Source organism: Haliaeetus leucocephalus, unplaced genomic scaffold (assembly GCF_000737465.1).
Source record: "Haliaeetus leucocephalus isolate CR32 unplaced genomic scaffold, Haliaeetus_leucocephalus-4.0 Scaffold0, whole genome shotgun sequence".
Classification (NCBI taxonomy): Eukaryota; Metazoa; Chordata; class Aves; order Accipitriformes; family Accipitridae; genus Haliaeetus; species Haliaeetus leucocephalus.
Window position 1 is genome coordinate 11,917,273 of NW_010972436.1, and position 23,319 is coordinate 11,940,591.

Sequence of the window (23,319 nt, forward strand, 5' to 3'; positions counted from 1 at the left end):
ACCATTGGCTTCACCATGGGCTGCAGGGGAATCTCTGCTTCGGCACATCTGCTCTGCACCTCCTCCCCCTCCTTCTTCACTGACCTTGGTGTCTGCAGGGCTATTTCTCTCACGTTTTCTCACTCCTCTTGTACAGCTGCTGCGCAGCATTTTTTACCCTTTCTTAAATACATTGTCACAGAGGTGCCACCAGTGTTGCTGATGGACTCAGCTTTGGCCAGTGCCAGATCCATCTTGGAGGCAGCTGGAGCTACTGTCTCTCTGGCATGGGGGTAGCTCCTGGTGTCTTCTCACAGAAGCCACCCCTGCAGTTCCCCTCCTCCCCCCCGCCCCCCCCAAAAAAAACCTTGCCGCATAAACCCAATATAGGTACACACAACCCAGTGAACCAACAGAACTACTTATATTTATATGTTTAAAGTTTGACCCTAGTTTGAACCCTAGTTTTATGCAATCAGTTGCAGGCTTGAGCCTCTTAAGAAAATGGTGTTTATAGTTCTTGTCTGGTAGTGTTCCATCTCAGACACCTTTTACAGTACTTCTCTCACTGCAAAGGAACAAATTCATGAGAAAGAGGAAGAGGGTTATTATAGAAGCTGTATCTCCCCAGTATCTCAGCACCACCAGTCTGTGGTGCTGTACTCACACCCGCCTCTTGCAACGAGAGCCACCATTTGCTGTCATGCAGCATGCACCCATTTTCCTTGTCTCATTGCTCTCCCTCAGATGTCTTGTGGTTAGGTAAGACCAGAGTTCTCTCAGTGCATTAGTATTTGAAAGAAAATAGGGAGAAATATTGAGACAAAAGGTTGGTCATGTACCTGACCATAACCAGGTCCTGCACTAGATAGCACCTAATAAACTCTTGTATTAGTCGTCTAAGCCAATGAAAGAAAACTTTCAAGATGAAGCATTCAGGAATTTCTCAACCTCAGACTTTGTTTCCCTCTCCATCTCTCGCTAGTTACATTTCTTTGATGTTTAAGGTACAGCAATGGTTTATGAGCTAGTGACTTCCTATGAAATGTAAATAATACAAGGAGGGTATTGAAACTCCTAATGAGTGTACAGCCTGCGTGTGTTTAACCATGCACAGGATTGAGATTCTGATCTGTTAGTAGTTACTTCTAAATGATGGATGGAGGTTTTTGCAAGTCATGAACAGTTGTTGTAAAGTTAATTTGGAACATGATATAAAAGAACGTTGCATATCCTCTGCTTTTGACCATTGCTGGCTTTGAAACAAACTTGTGATGATTCCTTGTCTGTGGATTTTTTTCTTTCAGATGGAGCAAACATGTGATGATATAGATGAAATGTTCAGCAATTTACTTGGGGAGATGGACATACTGACCCAGGTAAATAATTCTTTTTTTCCATTAAGAAAAATAGCTATTATGTGTTAGAGAAGAGAGGCAACTTTTCTACATTTTTCATGTACCTCCATTCTCAATAAATACAGATATATTTTTTTGAAAAACCTTCAACTAAGTTTCTCTGCTTGACATTTAAAACAAGTGGCCTGAAGAATAAGGTAATACCAGTGCAGGCTAGGTTGTTAAAGAGAGCTAACTGCTTATGAAAGACGTTTTCTCCAAAAAAAAAAAAAAAAAGGCAATTTAAATTCCTCTGGACTCGGTCCCCAAAAAATTCAAAGATTCTGTCAAAGCAGGAAGAGTTTGACTCAGAATTTTCAGGTATGAATGCTTTGCATACATGGGTAAATGGGATGTAGCCTGAGTGTCAAATGTAAACTTTGGAAATGAAAATGACATTTTGAATATATGCATAAGAGTAATCTCTAGATATGGCAAAATACTAGAATACAGCTAGGGTGGCATGCAAGAAATTATAGAGACATTATTGCTAGTGCAGAATACACTGAGGAGGAAACTATAAATCAGCATGAGCCTATTTCTAAACCTATAGTCATGGAATACTTCCTGCAAAAGCTGATGAAAGGAGAATTTTTATTTCTAAAAAAGCCCACAAAGTCAATAAATTTGTTGTATTTTAATAATGCAGGCTTGAAAACACTTAAGCTGTCATCCTGGATTCTGTGTGAGTTTGATTACAGCCTCTGTTTTGAGGGGTCTTTCCTCTTGGTGCATCCCAGTGCTTCCCAAATTAAATACCAGTAATTCTGAGCCACAGCATAGGAATTGTGCTTAAACTGTGTGAAAGCCAAAATTTCATATGATGTTCTTAGCTGTCAAATCACAATACTGTGCCCCTTGGTAGCCTTCCTGCTTTTTAAGGGCTTTTTATAACCATGCATATTTATTTTATATGTATATGTATATAAAAAGGGAGGGGTTTAGGGTAATTTCATTTCATTATTATGAAAATTAACGAAAGACTGCTTGTGATAAATTTTACCTCCTCAAATTGGACACAGCACTGTTATGAGTGCAGGTGATGGGAAGAGAGTAAGAGAGTGAGCCTCTTCTCTCTCTGCTTATGAGTGCAGTACTGGGTGGGATGGGACATGTTCCTGAGATGGAGACTGACTCCTCCTCCTCTCTGAAGTGCTGGCATCACCTCTTTCCTCAACATTGTATGGGAGAACGAGGCAGGCATGTCTGAAAGCCTGAAGACTTTCAGTTAACAGACTCGCATCTGTTAATTCCTTTAAACTCTTAATTTCCAAAATGAGACTGTAGATAGTTTTCCACCCTTTTTCACCAATCTGTCTGTTCCTAAAGTAAGTGTAAATGATAGAAGCACACAGAGGTGCGTTCATGTTGCATAACAAGGCTGAAAAATAAATGCAAATTCAGAATTGGGCTTTTATTCTATTTCTGTATACTTAATTTTAAACTTTTTTTAGCATTTTGATAGTTTTATCTTTAATTTTCCTTTGCATGTACTTTCATTTTTTTTTCTGCACTTTTATGGCCATTATGAGATGTTACTTCTTCTTGTTAGATTAGTAATGAAAGTATTTCCTTTATGTTCTTACAGTCAGTTTCATCAATACATTTTGTGCCCTCCCTTTTTCTCACATATTTTTTTTTCTCTGGCACTGTAAAACTACCTCATGTGCTTCATTTCTCCCTCTTCCCCTATTTATACCATATCAGTTTTTATGAGAGTGAGTATTAACACAGAAACAGCATTTAAAGTTATCACTGCTTTGGTTTCCAGCTCTGTATAACTTCAGAAGAAACCAACACATCCTGGGTGGGAAATAGGTGAAAAGAGATGCCAAGAAAAACATTTGCATTAATTTTCATGGAAAACACCTGTCAGTTTCAGGCAACTCTACGAAATGTACATGCCTCTGGTTCAAACTGAGTATGAGCACCAGTAGACAAACATCTCACAGGGATGTATGAACAAGGGTATAGCTTGTAGGATATATGAAGCAATCCTTCCATTCTGCGCAGCATTGGTAAGACCTCAACAGTGAAACTGTGTCCAGTGTTGGCACTGCACTTTGAGGAGAAGGAGGGTCGACTGGAGAAAATCCAGAGGAAAACAGTGGGAATTACGAGAATGGAAAGAAACATGACCTGTAAGAAAAGATTGCATGAGGCTGTTTAGAGAAGAGGAGACTGAGAGCAATCTTAAAATACATCAAAGGCAGCAGCAGAGCAGAAAGAAGTACTTGGTTCCTTATGTCCACGGAGAGTAGGACAACAGGGAATGGTCTTCAGCTGCAGCAAAGAAGTTTAGAATAGGCATCACAAGAAAGGTTTGATGGCAGGAATAGCGATATCGATAGTGAAGCAGTGGAACAGATTGCTAGAGGTGGTGATGGAATTTATCTAATAGGAAGCTTTTTAAATCGGGTTAGGTATACATTTTTCACATATGACCCAGGTGTAACTGACCTGCCTTAGGACAGGTGAGTGGTCTAGACAGACCCTTGAAATTCCTTTCAGTCTTCTCTACAGTGTTTGCTTATTAGAGCTATCGCCTTCCTCACTGTGGAAGGGAGAATGTATCTTTTTCTTCTCCGCTGTATGCACTTTTCCTAACTTGTGAAGCACTGGTTCCCTGCGTCCTTCCTGAACAACAAGGCACAAACTAGGAATTCTCTATTTAACTATGCAGATTTGCAGTTTACATTGCAAACAGCAGCATGTTTTGTTCTTTGTTGTGTTTGGGGGTTTTTTTTTTTTTTGCAAACAGCATGAGAAAGCAACAGCTAGGTTACATTTATATTAGTAAATAAAGCACTCTGGAGCAAATGGCACTGTGTAGCTTAAATTTGTACACAATGAAACTCTTTCAACACCCTCCCCCCGTCCCCTTGCAAAAACCCCACCAAAACCTAAAAATCAGTCTGCCTTTATCCACTGTCTCTATTAGAAGCAGCCCTAGCCTCTGCTGTTACCCACACCAAGCCCAGGTGTTGCCTGACGAGAGTTGCAGTTGGCATGGGTCAACATTGTATTGAGAAGCATGCAAACCATTAAACACTTGGCATGATTGTGAGACAGTGCTTGAACCCTTGTCCTGACCCTATTTAGTTTACCAGTCTAGGCATAATCCCAGAAGCTAGTGTGTGTCATTCTGTTCCTTGAAGAAGAATCAGTTTCATTAGACAAATTGAGGTAATTGATTTACAAATGTTAATGTCTGTGATAGTCATTATGTCATCAGATACCTGTTTTTTTTCTTCTACCTTAACAGAGTTTAGGAGTGGAGACTGTACAACCTCCATCCCCCAAAGTGTCCAACAATGAATTTAGCTTTACAGTTGGTTTTAAAGATTTAAATGGTAAGTAGCTGAATGGACTCTTTCATGCTTTTTATGCTTATTTAAAATACCTCACAGCAACAAATGAGAAGAAAAACTTCAGGCATCCTTGATCAAAAAAAAAACCCACAAAAAACAAACCAAAAGAAAAGAACCTGGTTTGCTGGAGGGGGAGATATATTTGTGTGTCTCAATTTAGGAAACTTCCAAGGAGCCAAATTTTTTTTAAAGAGATATTGCTCAGTCTTATATAGGAGTCTGAGTGTAGAGGAAAACAAAAATGAAAATTCCCCCAAATAACTTTGTAAAATGCAACCTTTTTTATGTAAAGATTTAACTTAATAGAAATCAAAGTTCCTCAGTGTGAGATCAGAGCTGCATAAGCATTTTTGTCCAGGGGAAGTATTGGCTTTAACTGCTTCCACTTTACATTGCTTACTCTCATTCTGGTTAGCACTGTCACTTTTGCATGTACAGCTGCTTGTTGAGTCTGTGTGATGAACCAAATGAGGGAATTTATCCAAGTTTAAAAAAAGAACCCTCCCTTTGGTTTTGTTTGTGGAGGTTTTTGTTGTTTTTTTTTTATGTCTGGGGGCTGGTTGTTTGCATTTGCCTGAGTTGGTTTTAACCTGTGTTTTTGTCCCAGAATCAGTTCACTATTAAGCTACCTAATACCTCTACCAGCAAAGTGGGTAGAGGTATGTAAATAGAGAGGATCATAAGCCAATTTTTCGACTGAAAAGAAAAGCTTCTGAAAATACTCTGTTAGCATAACAGGTAAAGCAGAGTAAACTGAGGCAGTCTATTGACATGTTCACACTTAGTCTGATGAATGACCTATTCGTTGTTGGATGATATTAGCATTGTTGAGTATCTAGTTCAGCACTCTCCATCCCTTTCCAAAATCCCACTTAAAGCTTTCCCAATTTGTGATTTTTTTTTTTTTTAAACTAGTCTCTTCAAAGAGGTTTAAACCACTGAATCTGTTGGTTCTTAAAGAGCTTTTCTCTTCTAGAAAGCTAAATCATCCTACAGGATGTTACTTCACAGGATCTCTTATACCATGGCTAGTTCAAACAACCAAAGAAAAAATTGCATATGAAGTTCCAGTATAGGATTTTATCTTACACTCTGACAGAGTAGAAGAGAGAAAGCAAAAGTTAAATATTTCTGTGATTTATAAGATGCTTTTGAAAAGAGCCTGTCTTGTTTGTTCTTTGCTTAAAGTATCCTCAAAATCCTGCATATTACATGAGGTATGTCATAGATGTTGATCACACAATTACTGATGTGCTACAAATAATACCATACAATTTCCCGTGTCTTAGAACTCTCCAATTCTGCTTCATGTTAATTTTAGAGTTGTAGAATAGTAGTACATAGAAGATATTCTTGATCTAGACCTCAGTTGCATGGTTTGTTGTGTGCTATATCAAAACTTGCTAAGCGTATATACTTAACTTATGTAAATAGCCTAATGGGAGCTAATGGAATTTCTTTCATCCGAATCACTAAGCCCAGAAACCTTGCTGGATCAGGGCCGGGTTTCGTAACATCATCAGGGCCTGAGACTGTATCACTGATAGTGAAGCTTCCTGTCCTGTTTAATTTGTATTCATAGAGTTCCTTGTACTCTGAACTTCAGTATGACCAGATTAATGGCTATTCCTAAAACGTGTTTGTTTCTTGAACCCATTTAGAATGTTGTTTCTTTTCCCATAACCCTTATATCTTACAGTAACCCATGCCTTCTGCAATTTAATCTCCACTGAATTGGAAACATAGTGTTTTGCATTGCACTCACTGACACATTTTGTGGTTTTCTTTACAGAATCCCTAAGTGCCCTAGAGGACAAAGACCTGGATGCTTTAATGGCTGATCTTGTAGCAGACATAAATGAGGTTGAACAGAGAACTTTACAAGCCCAGAAAACTTCTGGGAACCAGCAAAGTACAGTCACTCAGGCTTCAACAGGCTTGGATCGTGACATTTATTCTAAATCAAGTCCTTATGTTACCATTACTGGACAGTTTGGGGATGACTTACCCCCTCCACCTCCAGGCCCTGATTTAGACCTTCCACCACCACCACCACCTCCTCCTCCTGAGCCACTCACCCAGGTAAGCCTGGGTGGAACCTTGTACTCAGTGTTCAATAGTTCTTGTAATTTTGCAAGTGGTATTTGGCATTGGAACAACAGTGGATATCCCAGGTAGAAACATCTTGGGAAGGTTCTGTAATGATGAAACATGCATGATCTGTGGAGTGGGATTTTTCTATTATTGTGGACTCAGCAATTTCTGCCTGTTCCTTGACCTATTGCCCATTCCTTCGCCTTTTTAATCATCATTTTGATAACCCAAAACAGGCACAAATCATTGCAAATGGTTTATTGTAATGGAAAACTTGTCACTGGATTTTTTTAATAAGTGCTGATCAGAGAACTTGGCTTTGGCATTAGTGCAAAGCGTGGCCAAAGATCCCATGTTTTGTGAAGATGTCACTGTGTTTGTTCATTGCAGTCCATGCTGTTGGTACTGATGAGAGGGTTCTGTGGAAGTTTCCCAGATCTATCCCTGGCCTAACTGATTTCTTGCAATAAGAAAAGTTGTTCAGTTGTGTAAAACTCAACGTTTGCTAGGAGACTGTCTGCAAGGCTGAGCACAAGAAGTACCTCTCCTAATCCCAACACAGAATCACTCTGCTTTTCTTGGTCTTGTCTTTGAAGGGAAGTAATGAAAACCATCTGCAATATAGGACAAATGCTCTTTATTGAGGAGGTGCCAAAGTTATCAGTATATTTATAAACAATTGGCTTACCTGTATACTGAAATTTCAGACTTAACACAACCTCCTCCATGTTTGTGTTTCTTGCAGAGCTGTTTTAACAACTGAAATTAAATGCAAAATTTCTAGTAGAAGCCTTAGAAATTCATTTCTTTGACATGAGGTTGTGGAGAGTGAGATAATGTAAGAATTCTGCCCTGTCACAGCCCTGTGGGGAGAGTACGTGCATTAGAAGAGTGATGCAGTCCAAAAAAGCATGAATCTGAAATCATGAAAGATCTAATACTATCTCTTTCAGTATTCATATGCATAGTAACTATGACTATGCATAGAGACGATGTTTACATTTAGGGAATGGAAAGAATTTAGGGAACATGAAAAGTGCTCTGTCAGCCCATGTAGAACTGTACCAGTCAGTTTTGCTTAAAACCATGGGCAATTCATTGCAGTTTAAAAGTCCACACAAACTGAATATGAATCCCCTCAACATCACTGCTGCCCCTGTGTTTAGCATCATACAGCAGACATATTTAGCAAAAGGAACAGAAAATTTGGTAGGAAGAGGACTTTTCTGATTATACAAAAAGTGATTCACTGGATAAAGCTTCATTTGGTGCATAGGACCTTTCAGTGCTGTTTGAAGAGTGAAAGTCATAAACATGTGGGAGGAACTTCTCCATTTTTCTGTATCTCAAAGATAATAGTTAACTTCCTATCTTACAGGAATATCAATATTTGCAAAATCAGCAGCTAGACAGCTTCAGAAGCTGAAGTCTTTTATTTAACTAGTGTAATTGATATAGAAGAGGTGCTGTCAAGATATGTTCTGTCCATTGTCCTACAAATATGTCCCCATCTTGATTTAGACTCGTGACCTGTAAGGAAGTACCAAGGTTCTGGTACAAATAGTCTGGTTTGGAAGCGAGGAAGTATGGTCTGGAACAGTAGCTGGTTAGGTGGGCTGAGATTGGCCAAACTGCCAGATTCAAGGGCTAGTAATTGATGGTTTGCTTACTGGTAACAGGTGGGATCAACACTAAGGCCTGCATTCTTTAACATTTTCATCTGTGACCTGAGTAATGACATAAAAAATAATCTGCAGATGTGCTGAAGATACTTTTAATTAAGGGCACTGACTGAAAAGATGAATAGCATAACTTCAGTGTAGGGGGACCTTGAGAAGCATAAGGACTGCACCAGCAAAACCCTCAGAAACCCAGCAAGGTACAAGGCCCTGCGCCTGGGGTGGAGTAACTCCATGCATTTGTACAGTTTGGGAGGCGACAGGCTGAGCAGCAGCCCTGCTGAAAAGGAGATGGCATCCTGGTGGGTGCCACATTGTATAAGAACCATGAGTGCAAGGTCACGTCAGTATGGGAAACTGGCCTGTGTTGGGAGGTGCATGGCCAGCAAAGAGAGGGAGCCATTATTGCTTTCTCTTGGCACTGGTGAGGCCACACCTGGAATGCTGCATCCTGTTCTGGATGTGGAGGTACTGGAGAGTGTCCAGCAGTGGGCTGGCCAGGGGCATGGAGTGATCAGGGGCCAGCAAGGACAGGCTGAGGGAGCCGGGCTTGTTTAGTCTGACAGAGGAGGCTGAGGGGTGATCTAATGACAGCCTAAAAATACCTGAAGGGTAGCTACAAAGCTGGTAGAGCCAAATTGTTCCATGGTAGTGTTAGGTTGTATAATAAGGGGCAACAGCTACCTGTTGTAGCTTTGTAGTGTTGGACAGGACACTAGGAAAACTTTTTCCATTTCAAGTGGTGGTGTAGCACTGGAACAGGAGACCCAGAGAGATCACAGATTCTCTTTCTTTGGAGGTTTTCCAAACTTTGCCAGGCAAAATCATGGCTCACCTGATCTAGTGTTGGTGACAGTCCTGGTTTAGGCAGGGAGCCATAGTACAGACCTCCAGACCTCTCTTCCAGCCAGCACTTTTCTGATGCTGTGATCTAAAGCTCACTGAAATTAACAGTGCTGCACAGTTCTTTCCCTTGAGTCTTCTACTGAGCCAATTCTCTGTTAGCTGACATCCTGCACTACCTGAGGGTCAAACAAGATTTCAGAGTGAAAAGAGGATATACTTGCTAAACACAACTGGAATTCTATACACAAAAACATAGCTGGAAGTCACTTCTGTCTCCCTCAATTAAAGTGTTCCTCTGAGATAGTGTGCTGAGTTAAATCTCAAACAGTGTTTTCTGGTCTGTTTCCAGATACAGGGAGAGGGCAGAGAAGGATGGGAACAGGAAGTATAGGCATTTCTAAGGAATCTGTCTGCAGTAGTTGATTTCCTCATGAAGGCACTGGTTCTGCTTTCTCCCACAGCCCTTGCCTCATTTCTGATACAGCTTGTATTCAAATACTGATGGCATACCCATTGTGTGGCTTACTGTCCACAAAATTGCCTATAGGGCTATTACACAAGTTGCAGTGTGAATGATGGAGGTGATAACCACTTAAAATTAATATGGAAAGAACTGATTTCAAATTAGTATTTACTGTTTTGGTTAGTATTTGCTTTGACATGACATTTCTGCTCAGTAGAATGAAATGCAGCTGTAAATGTAATGTATTTTGTTTCATCAAAATCCATGTTCCTGTTAGCCAGGATTCTTGGTAAATGATTCTTGAGCTAATCAAGGCTGATGTTTTGTTTAACACCTCTGGTTGTCTGTAGTCAAATAATAATAGTGTTAATTATTTCCAAGGCACCTGTGATACTAAGACTCTATTCTCTAACCTTTAAGTGTGCCAAAATTAAGAAGTACGGCCTTTCTTTCAGGGAAGCATAAAGCTGTCTCATAAGTTTCTGTCAACTCTGACGTTTCTTTTTAAAACTGTGCTTAAGCTAAATAAGGCTTCTACATTTTCTATGACATTATCTGGATGACTTTTACATGCTTCTGTTTGAAGATTCAGAAGACATGGTGGTGATACTGTAGTGGGAAAACAAATCATTTAGCCTGTCAAAGCATTTCTTTAACGGTGTTAAAATTTTGCATCTGTATGTTATTTACTTTGCATCATTTCCTTTTTCTACATTAAGACAGACAAAGGTTATGAAAACATGAAGGCTCTCAGGTGAGAACTCTGTTGCACAGATTTGTACAGTGCGTGAACTCTGTTCAACGCGGGTCACATGCCGGTGAAGCCTGAGTTATACCTGCCTAAAATTTTCGGCAGAAAGTCTGCCCACACCACACTCAACCACTTTGGTTAAGATGCTTTTCTGGCTTCCTGCAGAGAGGTGTTTTGAGATGGTAAGGGGAAAGCTGTAGTGTGAGGGGCTGTGTGCTCTTCCTTCTGTAGAACAGTCAGCCTTACTGCGAAAGCCACTTTTGTCCAACAGCTTCTGTTCAACTACAGAAGCTATTTTGGATTTTCAAAATTAAGCATCTCTGAGCTGTAGCAATGCAAATTTCCATACCTGTGGAGAGGAAAGAAGACTTTTTTTTAACTGATTGCCTGGTATTTATAGTGGAGAATTTGACAACAGCAAACATGCCTGAAGCCATCTCTTTCAGGTTGCATACCTCACCTTGTATTTTTGACATCCTAAAGGACGCTAGTATCCAGGGGAAGCAATGATAAAACAAAAGATGTTTAGTTCGGCGAGAGGGATGTCAGTCATGAGTACTTTAGTTATGGCTGCACCTGCCTCAAAGCTTGGGATGAATAAGATAACCTTCTTAGCTCTGTTTTTGCTTTGATTCTGTGGTATCTCTGTAAGAAGGAGGTGGTGGCAATGGTTAGTTAGGCCTAGTTTCTTGCAAGTGCATTCCCTATGAGTTACAGCCATCCTGGGTTTCTCAGTAAAAAGACCACCAGAATTACAACTTTAGGGTAGAAGGTGGAGGCTGAAGGTTAATACAGAGAAAAATCTTGTGTGGAAACAGGGCAGGCAGGAACTTTCTCCCACAGTAATTGACTGGAAGTTGGTTGCGCCTGTGAGTACTGTAGGACAAAATCCTACTCCTTTAAAACAAAGGAAACCACAAAAGTGAGAGAGAGCAACAGGGACAGTAAAAATCAGCAAAGAGGCGAGAAAGCAAAGACAAGACAGTTTTCAATAGTGGGAGCAAGGATTTAAAGTTGGAAAGAAAGCAAACCCTCCAGAAGGACTAACAGTCAAAGGCAGCCCCAGGAACCATAGTTACTTGCTGCCCAAAGTGTACTTTTCCAACTCTATGTGACTAGGGGAGACTACTGGAAGATAGATGACAAAAAGAAACAGTCACAATCTATACACCAGTCACAGAGGCAACAGTAGGCACGGGCATCTGGTACATGTACCTAAAACTCTCAGCAGCTGGGCATCCAGAGTCTTCCTGGATCACAAACCTCACTGATATTAAGAGAGAGGCATGATATTGATACAGCTGCTTTGTAAAAGAAGAGCCAGGTGATACTGAGATTTTTAGGAATCTTGCTGTGGCATTCAGCAAAATCTGGAATGAACTCGAGTGCTCTATCTAACTGTGTCTATGTTAATATGAATAGGTCCATTACTAGAATAAAAAGCCATGATACCAATTTAATGAGGTGTTCCTCTCAGTAAGTGTGTGTGCAGTAAGAGCTCGTATGTGGCAAGTGAAAGAATTCGAGTAAATTAACGTACTTAACAGGAGGTGTAAAATTGTAAGTGGTATAATTGCAAGCCAAGTTTTCAGTAAGATCCTAAAAACTCTAGTTCTCTTAATGCTGTTGAGAGGCAACTTTTCTTCCAAGAGGCTGTATCCACAGTGCTGTTCATTCAGGCTAGATCTTCCTTCATCTTCTCTTTTGTATCAGCTGCAACGCATATGGAAACATAGAAGAGTCCAGTTTTCAGGCATTCCTGTAACATTTGAGGAACAGAACATGTAACAGCTGTATGACTGGGCAACGAAAGGAAGTGCTGGACTTGTAAATCAAAGCTTTGGGTGGAGGGTATTAGCTCAAGGAAAGCTGGGGATTCCCTGTAACTATGACGTTTCCCATGACAAGCCTTATGTTCTGGATATAAATAACAAGAAACAACTCTTTTCAAGTAGACATAAATTGCTGGCCTTACTTAACAAGAAGTATACCAAATAACTTGTGTCTTTTCAGGAAGAACAAGAGGCACAGGCTAAAGCTGACAAGATTAAGCTCGCATTGGAGAAACTGAAGGAAGCCAAAGTTAAAAAGGTGAGCCTTAAAATAGTGAAATGCTACCATAAGAGCTACCAGCTAAGTATCTATTATCATTCTTCTCAATAATAAAGTTCTTACTAAAACTTAAAACTTCTAAAGATATTCTATAGAGCTGTCTTGTCATCCACCTGAAGAGAAGTCTCTGGAAGAATGCTGCCTCTGAGGGACTCAGTTTTAAGAGGACTTGGAAAGCTCTGCCTCTTGTTTCTTCCAATGTTGGGGCAAAGCCCACTGTTCTGATAGATTACTTCAGAGAAAGTGGAATGTACATAAAAATATTGCTTACTTATGCTGTGCTGATTCCAGAAGTATTAAACATTTCTTCTACAATGGATGTGGATTTAGCTAATCCCAATTAATTAATGAGGGTCTTCTTGCTAAATCTTTTCACAGCAGTGTAGTAATATACAAGGATAATAGAAATGATTTTAGACCAACAAATTGGAAAGATTCCAGCCAGTGTCTGCACAGTGCTGCAGTGTGTCATGTAATTATGCCCACTCATCCTAAGCTAGTGTTCAGCTGAACTCAACAGAAGCTGCAGATGTTCAGTAACTCTGAAAAATGGATGTGAAGTAAAAACAGTCATGACCTTTCAGTCTTGCTCAAATAGGAGATGGGAAGTGCTGGAGACCAGAGCCTGCAGGGCTTCCAAGAAGAATTAAAGCTTCCAATAAATTTGGGGGTATCCAGACTTGAGATGATGCCCGCAGAACGCTTTACGTTCAACTTCTGAGAGAATGTGTTGGGAGGATTTCACCAGTGTTGTCTTTGAAAAGCTCTGTAACTAAACTTATGACTGCTCAGTGGTCACCCTCTTTTCCTTGCAATCTTGTCAATCTATAGAAATAGCTGAAGGGAGGGTGCAAAGAGGATACAGCCAGGCTCTTTTCAGTGGTGCCCAGTGACAGGACCAGAGGCAATGGACACAAACTGAAACACAGAAGATTCTATCTGAACATCAGGAAACACTTTTTCACTGTGAGGGTGGCTGAGCACTGGCACAGGTTTTCCAGGCAGGTTGTGGAGTCTCCCTCCTTGGAGATGCTCAAAAGCCATCTGGACAGGGTCCTGGACAATGGGCTCTAGGTGGCCCTGCTTGGGCAGGGGATTGGACCAGATGACCTCTAGAGGTACCTTCGAGCCTCAACCATTCTGTGATTCTGTGAAGATGGAAGCTGCATGCATGTTTCTGAGCAGTCAATTATAACCAGACAAAAATACCCTTTTTTCCCTAGAGGTGTTGTAGATTGTGCATGTACACCATTTCTTTTTCTCTATAATCTGCACTATGGCTCTACTTATTTTAGAGAGGAAGATACTTAACAAGGGTTGGAATCAAAGCAAGTTCATGTCTTTCGTTACATTTGCTTTTACTTTTCAGAGATAGTGTAGATTTTCTCTTGGGGTTCATCACCCTCTGCTTCTACCTATTCTTTAACAGAGATTGTCTCTCTAGTACGAAAGCTTCTTATGCACACATTTTAAAATAAAGAGCTACTTAAACAAGACTATATGGAGAAATCCTCCCAACTCACCAGTTTAGTTCCAGCTTCCATGTACTGATCCTGATAGACAATTTTTCTTCTGTTTTCAGTAGTAATGGAGCATTTTAAGTACTTCCCTTATGTATTTGCAGTTCTTTATCACATTTTATGTACTTCAGCATTTTCTTGTGTTGTTCTTCCCTGAAAAAAGTGCACACTGTTTCTTGTTTAAAAAATACTTCACAATATGAAGAAATAATGAGTGTCTTAGGTTAATTTGGTCAATATAAGTAAGTCATCTGTTTGCTTTATTGATAGGTGTTAGACTGCTGCCCCTCTTAGTACAATCTGATTTCAGGTTAGTCTGTTGACATGGCTAGATTCTTTAATTCTTTTTCTCATTTAAAACTAAACTTTCCATATTTCTAGCTTGCATTATGGACACTCTGTCCTTTTGTACTTGGTTTCCCTATCAAGCATTCTTCTTAATTGCACATCTAGTAGATGTAGAGAAGAGATTAACTTCTGCTTTTTCTCCATAGCAATTTCACCTTTCCTGAAGTCATGCACAGGACAAGGTTCAATTTCCTTTTTTGAGAAAAGGTCTTTATTTTGGTGGCAATATAATGTGAAAGCTTCCAAGCTGTTTTATTCCCTCAGCTCACTGCGGGACAGGGTGCCTTTGAATCAGTAATAACCTTCAGCCTTAATCTTTCTTATCTGTGTTAGCAGATTCAGACTAGCCTTTTACTTGCTTCTGAAATTAACTGACTCTTCTGTGACTCTGTACTCAGCTTGTTGTCAAGGTGCACATGTACGATAACAGCACAAAGTCACTAATGGTGGATGAGCGTCAGGTGACACGGGATGTTTTAGACAATCTGTTTGAGAAAACCCATTGCGACTGCAACGTTGACTGGTGTCTGTATGAAATGTACCCAGAGCTGCAAATTGGTAAGTGGTGTAGTGACAGAGTATATAGCAAATAGATATAGAGCCTCCTATGCTATTGGTAATCTTGAAAGGATAATTAATAACATTTCTCCTGCCCACATGTCCACTGGTGTTGGAACATTGCAGTCTGTAATCTGAGGGATGCTGCAGGAATGTACTTGAGCTGTTCTTGCTGTGGAAGTGAGTCTTCCATTTGTCCACGCTGTGAGCTGCAGAAGGTTCCTTGCCCACCACTGTTTCCATCATTCTATTTTACACAAAATGAAGGGTCCATGTGAATTTCACTATGTTTGTCAAGGCAGTGACAGACCCAAACACACCAGTACTCAACTCTACCCTTTGAAGAGAGGATGCCGTGCTGCAGTGCTGTCAGCAAGCTGTTACATTACTGGCCAAACAAATGTTGTAATTAAACAAGACTGAGAAGTGTTTTAGTAATTTCTAATGCTTTTCACTTGTAATAGTCGTTTTCTTAAGTGTAGTTGTGGACAGGATATCGCTCTCTGATGGGGCTGCAGCTCTGCTGGTGGTACCTCATGATTTAGGAAGTAACTAACCTGGCATCCAGGTCCCTAGGAAACAGCTGTGCAAAACTTACATATTGTTTAGTGCTACTTAATGAGTGTTGTTTCAAAAAGGCTTCAAGACCTGATTAAGAATAGAGTATTCTCTAATTGTGAGTTATTTCAGAATCTTTTTATTGTCCAGGCTGCAAAGGTAATCACATCAAAAGGAAAAGGAAAATTGCCACAACTTTCTTCCTGGGTCACATTTGACCTAGAGAAACGGGAAATTGTCAAACAGCCTTTAGCATTCTCAGTTTACAGACACCCAGCAGAGATGTAAAAATGCACAAAGAAAATTAAGTATCAATATTGCACTTTAAAAGAGCCCCAGGAATAATCATCCCGCTAAACTAAAACAAAGAAATGTAAAAGCAGTCGGAAAAAGCGTAACTGCTCATGAGCAAGGAGCTGCTAGTAATAACGGCAGAGATGTTAACTTCCAATCTGTTCTTTCTACTCCATTAAGATGATACATGAAGCAACATTACTGCATTCTTTTGTACCTGCTTATCTTAACTAAGAAAAGACTGGAAATGTCATTAGACCCTAGAAATGTCACAGATGTCACTGAATAGTTTTAGAACGTTTCCTTGTCTTGGAAAGTTGCTTCCTCTGGTCTAGTGTGACTTGGAGAAACATTTCTGAGTGTTAGGATGACAGCATATAAATATAACCAGATTGTTTTCTGAATCTCCATAATCATTAACAACAATGTACTCGAGTTTCTTCATAATCTGGATAGAAGTTTTGAATTCCCAATCACACTGTTAAAACAAGACATCAGGGCGATCATATGTTACAAACATTGGGGTTAATGGTTAGAATTTTTTTTTTTTTTTTTTAAAGTAAAAATTACTTGTGTTACTTCAGTCCCAGCTAATGCTAGGTGCATTGGGTTAGGGTGTTGGTATTGTAAGGAATTACTCTTGTAATGAATAAAAACTGTTTTAGAAGTCAGGGCAGAAGAAGAGTAGGAAAGGAAATAAATCAGTAGTTGGTTCAGGAAAAAAGGAAAGTGTATGAACTCCTGATGCAGAGGTCTATCATCAGGTCCAAATCAGCTGGGAATGGTACATATTCTTTCTTCTGCTTCCAGTGCACAGCAACATGCAGTTAATTTTGTTCAAAATCAAAACAATGTGAACTATTCTTTATTCTTGTGAGTATACTTTTTGGCAGTTCTAGATAGCTCTATTACTATCAGCATACTTAGAAGACAGGCTTTCCTGCACTTTCCCTTTCTGCCTGCTTTCCAAATTAGTATTCAAGAGAATAAAAACTTTAAGAAGCAAATTTGAGCAGCAAATATTTCAGGCTGAACTGAAAGTCCAAGCTAGTTTTATATCAGAAGATCCTTGACAGAGTATCTTTTATATACTGTTATTTTGAAAGACGATCGTTGCAAATAAAATAAACTACAGTTTAAGATTAATTGCTTGTTAAATATCACAGATAATCTCAGTAGTGAGATGGTGATATAATACTGGGCTGTACATACCAGCATGTATTTTGCAATAAAAAGTATTTGCCTTATAATAGGCATCCAGATTTGACTTTTTTTTGTAACAATAATTATAAAAAAGACCCTCCTGGGGATGGTAAGATCATACCTTTTATACAAGAAAAGCCTGGTACTGGAAATGAACAAACAAAACTATATGTGGCAAAAATTATTGTTAAATAACTAGCATTATGACCTGAGAATTATTTTACGGCTATCCTGGACTATAAGATACTGTTTACCCTTCAAACCGTTACTTCGATTTTATATAGTGCTTTGTATTTCCAGTGCATTGCAGAAGTATCAACTAAATGAAAAGTGTTATGTTGCTTGTGTGTTAAAAGTTGCTGTGTACATGTGAACTGGCCCTGTAGCTAATCTCATTTTGTGCATTTAATTAATTCACAAAATTTAGTTTTGATGGGACATACTGAACCCTTGTCAAAAGTAACAAGTGTTAAAGAAAGCCTACAAAATGTATGCTCTGTTATCTCCTCTTATACTAGGCCAATCTGGGCCATTGAAAGATGTGACCACCACAGACCACTGAAATAGGAGTCTAGGTGTTCCCAGGGAACTGCCAAAATGATACGGAAAATTAGAGCTAGGTGAACTCCCTGCCCCAATACTGAATTTGTAGAAGAATGCAGTTTGGGTCCTTCCAAAATCACCTGTCAAATTATGCTCAATTCCTTTTCCTTCCAAAGGGGGTTTATGTGACTGTTCAGCTACTTTATACAAGTGAAACCGCAGAAGAAGAGATCGGAGTTACGTAACCTCAGCATACACTGTGACTTTCCTGGGTGGAGGATCTGGGTTCAGATCAGCTCAGGAAGGAAGAGAACTGACATTAGGTCTCCCACATCTCTGGTGAGATTTTTAACTACAGAGATGCTGGGTGAAACAGTGTATCTTCACATCAGTTCTCAGTCTGTCTTCCCATTTCCTCTGTTTTGCTAGTTCTGTTTTTAAATGCAGTTGCTTGAAACAAAACATTTTATTTTCAGTGCATAGAATTCTTTCTGCTGACAAAAAGCAATTTCTCATTTGTTCCAATAAGTAAAAAGACAAGGGAATAAGTTTTTACTTTTTTTTTCAATTCAGTAGCCAAAGTTAACACATAACCCCTCCCAGTCATACTGCAAACCTTAAAAAAAAAAGGGGGGGGGGGGCAAACAAAAACAGAAAGGCATTGAGAGACATGGATGTAACCATCTACTCTTAGTGGTTCACTGTTTCCATCCTTTGCAGCGTTTGGGCAACAGCACAGAGTTGCAGGAGGAATCCAGGAGCATGCCGGCACTACATAAGGCATCTTTTGTAGCTGATTTGCCCTTCTGCATGACACTATTTTCATGTGATTTTGCTGCCTTCTGGGCAGTAGAAAAGAGTGCTGGACTGTCCGGCTCTGAGCGAACACCAGATAATGATTACATTCTTCCACAGGAATTTCTGCAGCCTCAGGAGAGGGGAGAGAGAGTTTGAGTGTCTTACATTACCTTTTCTGTCTCTCCAGAAAGGTTTTTTGAAGACCATGAAAATGTTGTTGAAGTGTTATCAGACTGGACTCGAGACACTGAGAATAAGATTCTGTTTTTGGAAAAAAGTGAAAAATATGCTTTATTTAAAAATCCCCAGGTAAGCTAACGTGGTATTTGGATAAGAGTCTAAAATCATGTCATTTCATTTGTATGCTGCCTATTGCATTATTAATTTGCTTTCAACTCTGTCAGTTTAGAATTAGAGAAAGCAAAACTTGTACTTTCAACAAAAAAAAACCCAGAATGTTGAATGCAAGGATTTGAAAATTAGTGCTTTCTGTTCTTTTCTGATACTATTTTAAAGTCCCATCTGCAGTGGTAAAAAATGAAGCATGTAGTTCTCCAGTGGTACAAGCTGTTGGTTAGGCACAGCCCTCAGAACTGGGGTGAGATGGCTCAGCTGCAAAAACCTGGCTTTTGTCATTACTACAGTTTCTCCACTATTTCCTGATCAAAATCAACGTTTCCTTGAAGGTTCAGTTTTTGCCAGGTATACATCAAACTTCATAATGAGTATGCTGAGTACTACAGAGAGTTTATCTGGATTTCATTTTGACTGGGGAGAAGAATTGGGTGAACAGTAACTTGTGCACACTAACTTTGTGAAAAGAGGGTCTGCACACTGAATTGCGTCAAATTATTCAGGATAGGTGTATGCACAAATGATTCATTTCTTGTGATGTGTGGTCAAAACCATATTTACAAACACCCTAGCACATACAGTTTACGGATTCTGGGGCACTAGATCTTTTCCCCTTGTCAGCGGTCTGTTAGCTCACAGAGCATCTGGTTTGTTCCTGAGGGCAGCAAGAGAAAAAAGAGCAATTCGGCATTGCCAAAAAAATGAGTCAAATACATAATTTGCCAGCAAATCTCACCAAGCTGCTCATTAGGAAGTTTTTTTCGTTGTTTTTTTTTTTTTTTCGAATGAGCCAGTATTTCAAATAAAACCTGCAGAGAGGAAGATTCCTTTCTTGACATAACAAGTATCCACAGTCAGGTAAAGAAAACTTACCCTGCATTGTACATGGATTGATGTTGATTTTTAATATGAAACAGCAAAGCCAAGTTTGGAAGCAAAACATACATGATGGCTCAAGATGTCATACTTTCTAATGCACATAAACATACCTAGCAGCAGAGGTTTGATTGTACATTTGATTTGTACACTAGTAGTGTTACTTGGGCAAGGCTGTGAACCTCCCATAGGATGTAACTCTTTGATGAAGATTCTGGGCATTTCGATTGCAATGAACTTTAGAAATAAACATAACCTAACCCAAAACCAGAATAAGAGTTGTAGCTCTGTCCTCCCATCTCAGGACATGCTGAGCTTCGACTGGACATGTCTGCAGTTCTTGAGCTTCAGCCCCTCTTTGATAAGCTCTAAAATGAACAGTCTAAGGAAACTGGGTCAGCTGCAGCTATCACACTATTGAAATATTTGCCAGTAATAAAGTCTAACCATCTGTCAGGCTTAGTAAATTCAAACATTGTGAGACAGGCAGAATAGTGCAGTCATATCGGCAGTTTGTCTTTTGGTCAGAGAATACAGTATTGTACAAACAGAGCTCACACTAGATAATGAAATATGGTAAAATACATGATACGGAGTGAGTCCTTGAAAAGGTAAACCAAGTGAAAATGCTGAGTTGGTGGGGGGCAGGGTGTATGATTACTTGCAGCAATTATGGTGTAACCAATGAGAAGCTGAAAGCCAGTGCTCTGATACTGTATTCTCAGTATATTCAGCCTCCTCCTCCTAGCTCAATCAAGGTTGCCTCATAAACTCATTTTGCAAGTACAGAAATTGCATAATAGTTTTTTTGACACAGCCAGTGGTGGTAATGCAGCAGCAGGTGGATTTCTTGTTGGTCTTATTTAGTGCTCATTCTGTTGGAGGCTGTCTGTGGAGATCTCACAGTTTCATAACTTGCAGATATTTTGCTGGAAAAAAGAGGCAAATTCCAAAGGTGGCCAGGTTCTTAGACAAATGAATGATACAAAATTTTCATTACAGAGGTTTGATGCAATTAAATGCTTTAGAAAAATCTTATAAAGATGTCCAGATGCATTGCTAAAACAAGTGGATCTCTGGAGAAGGTCTATGACCTGTGCCAAAATTCATTGTTTCTTTCTGTGAACGAGTTATATACCTGGTAGAGATTAAACAACAATTAATTAAATGTGTTTCATTTTCTAAGGAGGAACTGAGGTTTTGAAATGCAGGATTTATCCTCTATGTCTGTGCTAGCAACATGCTGCTCAGCTATTGCCAGTGGGTTTTTTTGAAGATTGTCATTCTTGTCATGCAGTAATCTCTTAATATTTTTCTGCAGCTTTATTTTAAAGTATTTGGAATATGTTTTAGAAAAAGGATCTGCAAAATCCTCGGGTGTCCCCCTCTTCCTGAAGACAGGCACACTTTTGCCCTTTCCTCACCGTGATATAATTTACTCTGTAGCATCCTCACAGTAAAAGACTTCCATGAATGGCATCAGTGAGATGCCATCATCTACAGAGATGGAGCATCACAAGTCTATACTAATGAGTGAAACAAAAATACATATTGGTACATGCGCAAATAAAGGTGATGCTTTGTCATGTGGTTGAGTGATGCTGTGCTTGACTCTTGAAAGGAAAGGTTGTCAGGTCTCAACACCTCTTTTCAAAGAGCTCAAACAATAATTCTTAGCTAAAAGAGAAATATAGGAATATAGGAAATGCTTTTGCTTCATTTAAACAGGGTTATTTGTAAGGGGTAGCTGAATTGAAACTGACTGTAAATGCTAGTCACACTCTTAGAACACTATATTTGATTTTTGCTTACATGGATTTTGATATCCTGTGTTTCTTTTTTGCTGATACAAGCAGACAGGATAAATTCAAACAGTGCAGGTGATGCTACATGCATGTGGGGTTTTTTTGGTTTTTATTATTTTTGGACAGTATTTGTGAAAATTAATGAAAATCTGTACAGTGTGTACTTTATGCTTCTGCTCCCTCATACGTAAGCCAAAAGCAAGAGCTGTACCCTCCAGTGGAGAACCGATACACTGAATTGACATTTATTTCTTCCGAAAAGCAGGAGTACTAAACAGCGTGAGAAGGAGGTGGAGTAAGAATTTGTAATGCCTTTCATAACAGGACAGCTATAGTGAGTTTCATGCTTGAATATTTATTTTGAAGTCAGTGAAATTGGGCTAGTATCCACTAGGTGATATTTTGGTTTTCACCACTTTGGCCACCTTTATGAATCAAGGTTTTTCTTTTGTCTCCACTGTTACCCAGTGAAGGAAACATAGAAGGGTGGCAGGGAACCTGATTATTGAGTGTGCTGGCAAATGTGCAAAGAAATAGAAGTGAGAAAAGGGAAGTGTTTTTCACTGTATTCCCACTGTTTAGTAATCTTAATTTGTCTATCAGTGTATCTCACACCATGGTATAGTTTCAAGTTGAAGATGCTGCTTCAATAAATATTCTTCTTTTTCTGCCTTGGGACTGTAACACAGAAACAGTCTTTACACATTTGAACCATTTTGCAGGTGACTTTTAATCAGCCTATTGAGTGCTTTGCTGTTAGCTGCATCCTAGCTTATGTATGTCTTTCATTTGTTCCATGTTCCCCTCTCTTTGATGATGAAGATCATCATCCTCAAGGCATGAAAAGTCAGCTGTAGTGATTTCTTCAAACATTATAAAATCAAGTAAACAGAGTTGAAAATCGGTTTTTTTGGGAGCTTCAAAAGAGTTTTGCCTTTAGCTTTATTTATTTATATTTGTGATCTTTAGAGCAATTATAGGTATCTTCTAATATTTTTAATATGCATTTTTTTAGGGGATACATCATGATAGAGGTTGCAGATATGACCTTGTTCTGTTTTATTTTTTCTGCACAAACTGTGTGGCATTCAGTACACAGTTGCAGTGGGCTGAAATGGGATGAGAGCTGCCCGGTTCTTGCCTCATTCTGGGTACAGTTTGGATGAGCATAAACAGGCAGCTTATCGCATAAAGAAGATACTAAGTATGGAACAGCTGCCTTGTTCGCTGCATGCTGTCTGATCTGTGCTGTTGCGGACCTTGCAGATCTTCTAGAAAAAGTTTCAATAGCTTGAAAGCAAAAATACAACCTAAGCAGAAGAGGAAGCAGAGGGAGGATGCTGCCTCGAACACCTGTTTTCTGCTATGTACTGACAAGTAGCTGCTGCATTCCAGCTTGGATGGGGCTCTGTATGGAAAAAGAGGAAAGGTATGAGAGAGGTGTTGTTTCATTTAGGAAATTCTTTTTTACAAATACAGAGGCATGAAACGCCAATCAGAGAGTTTGGCAGTGCAGTACTTAAGGCTACTGTTTCTACCGTGATCCAAGTTTGGTTTGCTTACATGCCACCAGAGGCGTTCTTTGAAACTATTGAAAACACCTTCTGTCTTCAACTGTTTGAGCATTATACAGTGGAGAAAAACATTTCTGAATGTTTTTACCTGCCTTTCCACACAAAAGGAGATGGCTGTATCCCTAAGTACGAAGGTTGTATGCATAGACTAGTGGTACTTTACAGTACAAAGCACAAAATTAACCTAAGGTGGCTA

General features: G+C 39.5%; 1 protein-coding gene across 1 annotated transcript in view; it reads left to right on the top strand.

Moving 5' to 3' along the window:
* The window catches only part of APBB1IP (amyloid beta (A4) precursor protein-binding, family B, member 1 interacting protein), a 68,816-nt gene that overhangs the window by 15,767 nt on the left and 29,730 nt on the right, over window positions 1–23,319 (top strand). Inside the window, exons 2-7 of the mRNA XM_010582334.1 lie at window positions 1,287–1,358; window positions 4,642–4,729; window positions 6,540–6,829; window positions 12,594–12,671; window positions 14,959–15,118; window positions 18,702–18,823. Coding sequence (XP_010580636.1) covers window positions 1,287–1,358; window positions 4,642–4,729; window positions 6,540–6,829; window positions 12,594–12,671; window positions 14,959–15,118; window positions 18,702–18,823 — 810 coding nt within the window. The remainder of the gene's footprint in view (window positions 1–1,286; window positions 1,359–4,641; window positions 4,730–6,539; window positions 6,830–12,593; window positions 12,672–14,958; window positions 15,119–18,701; window positions 18,824–23,319) is intronic.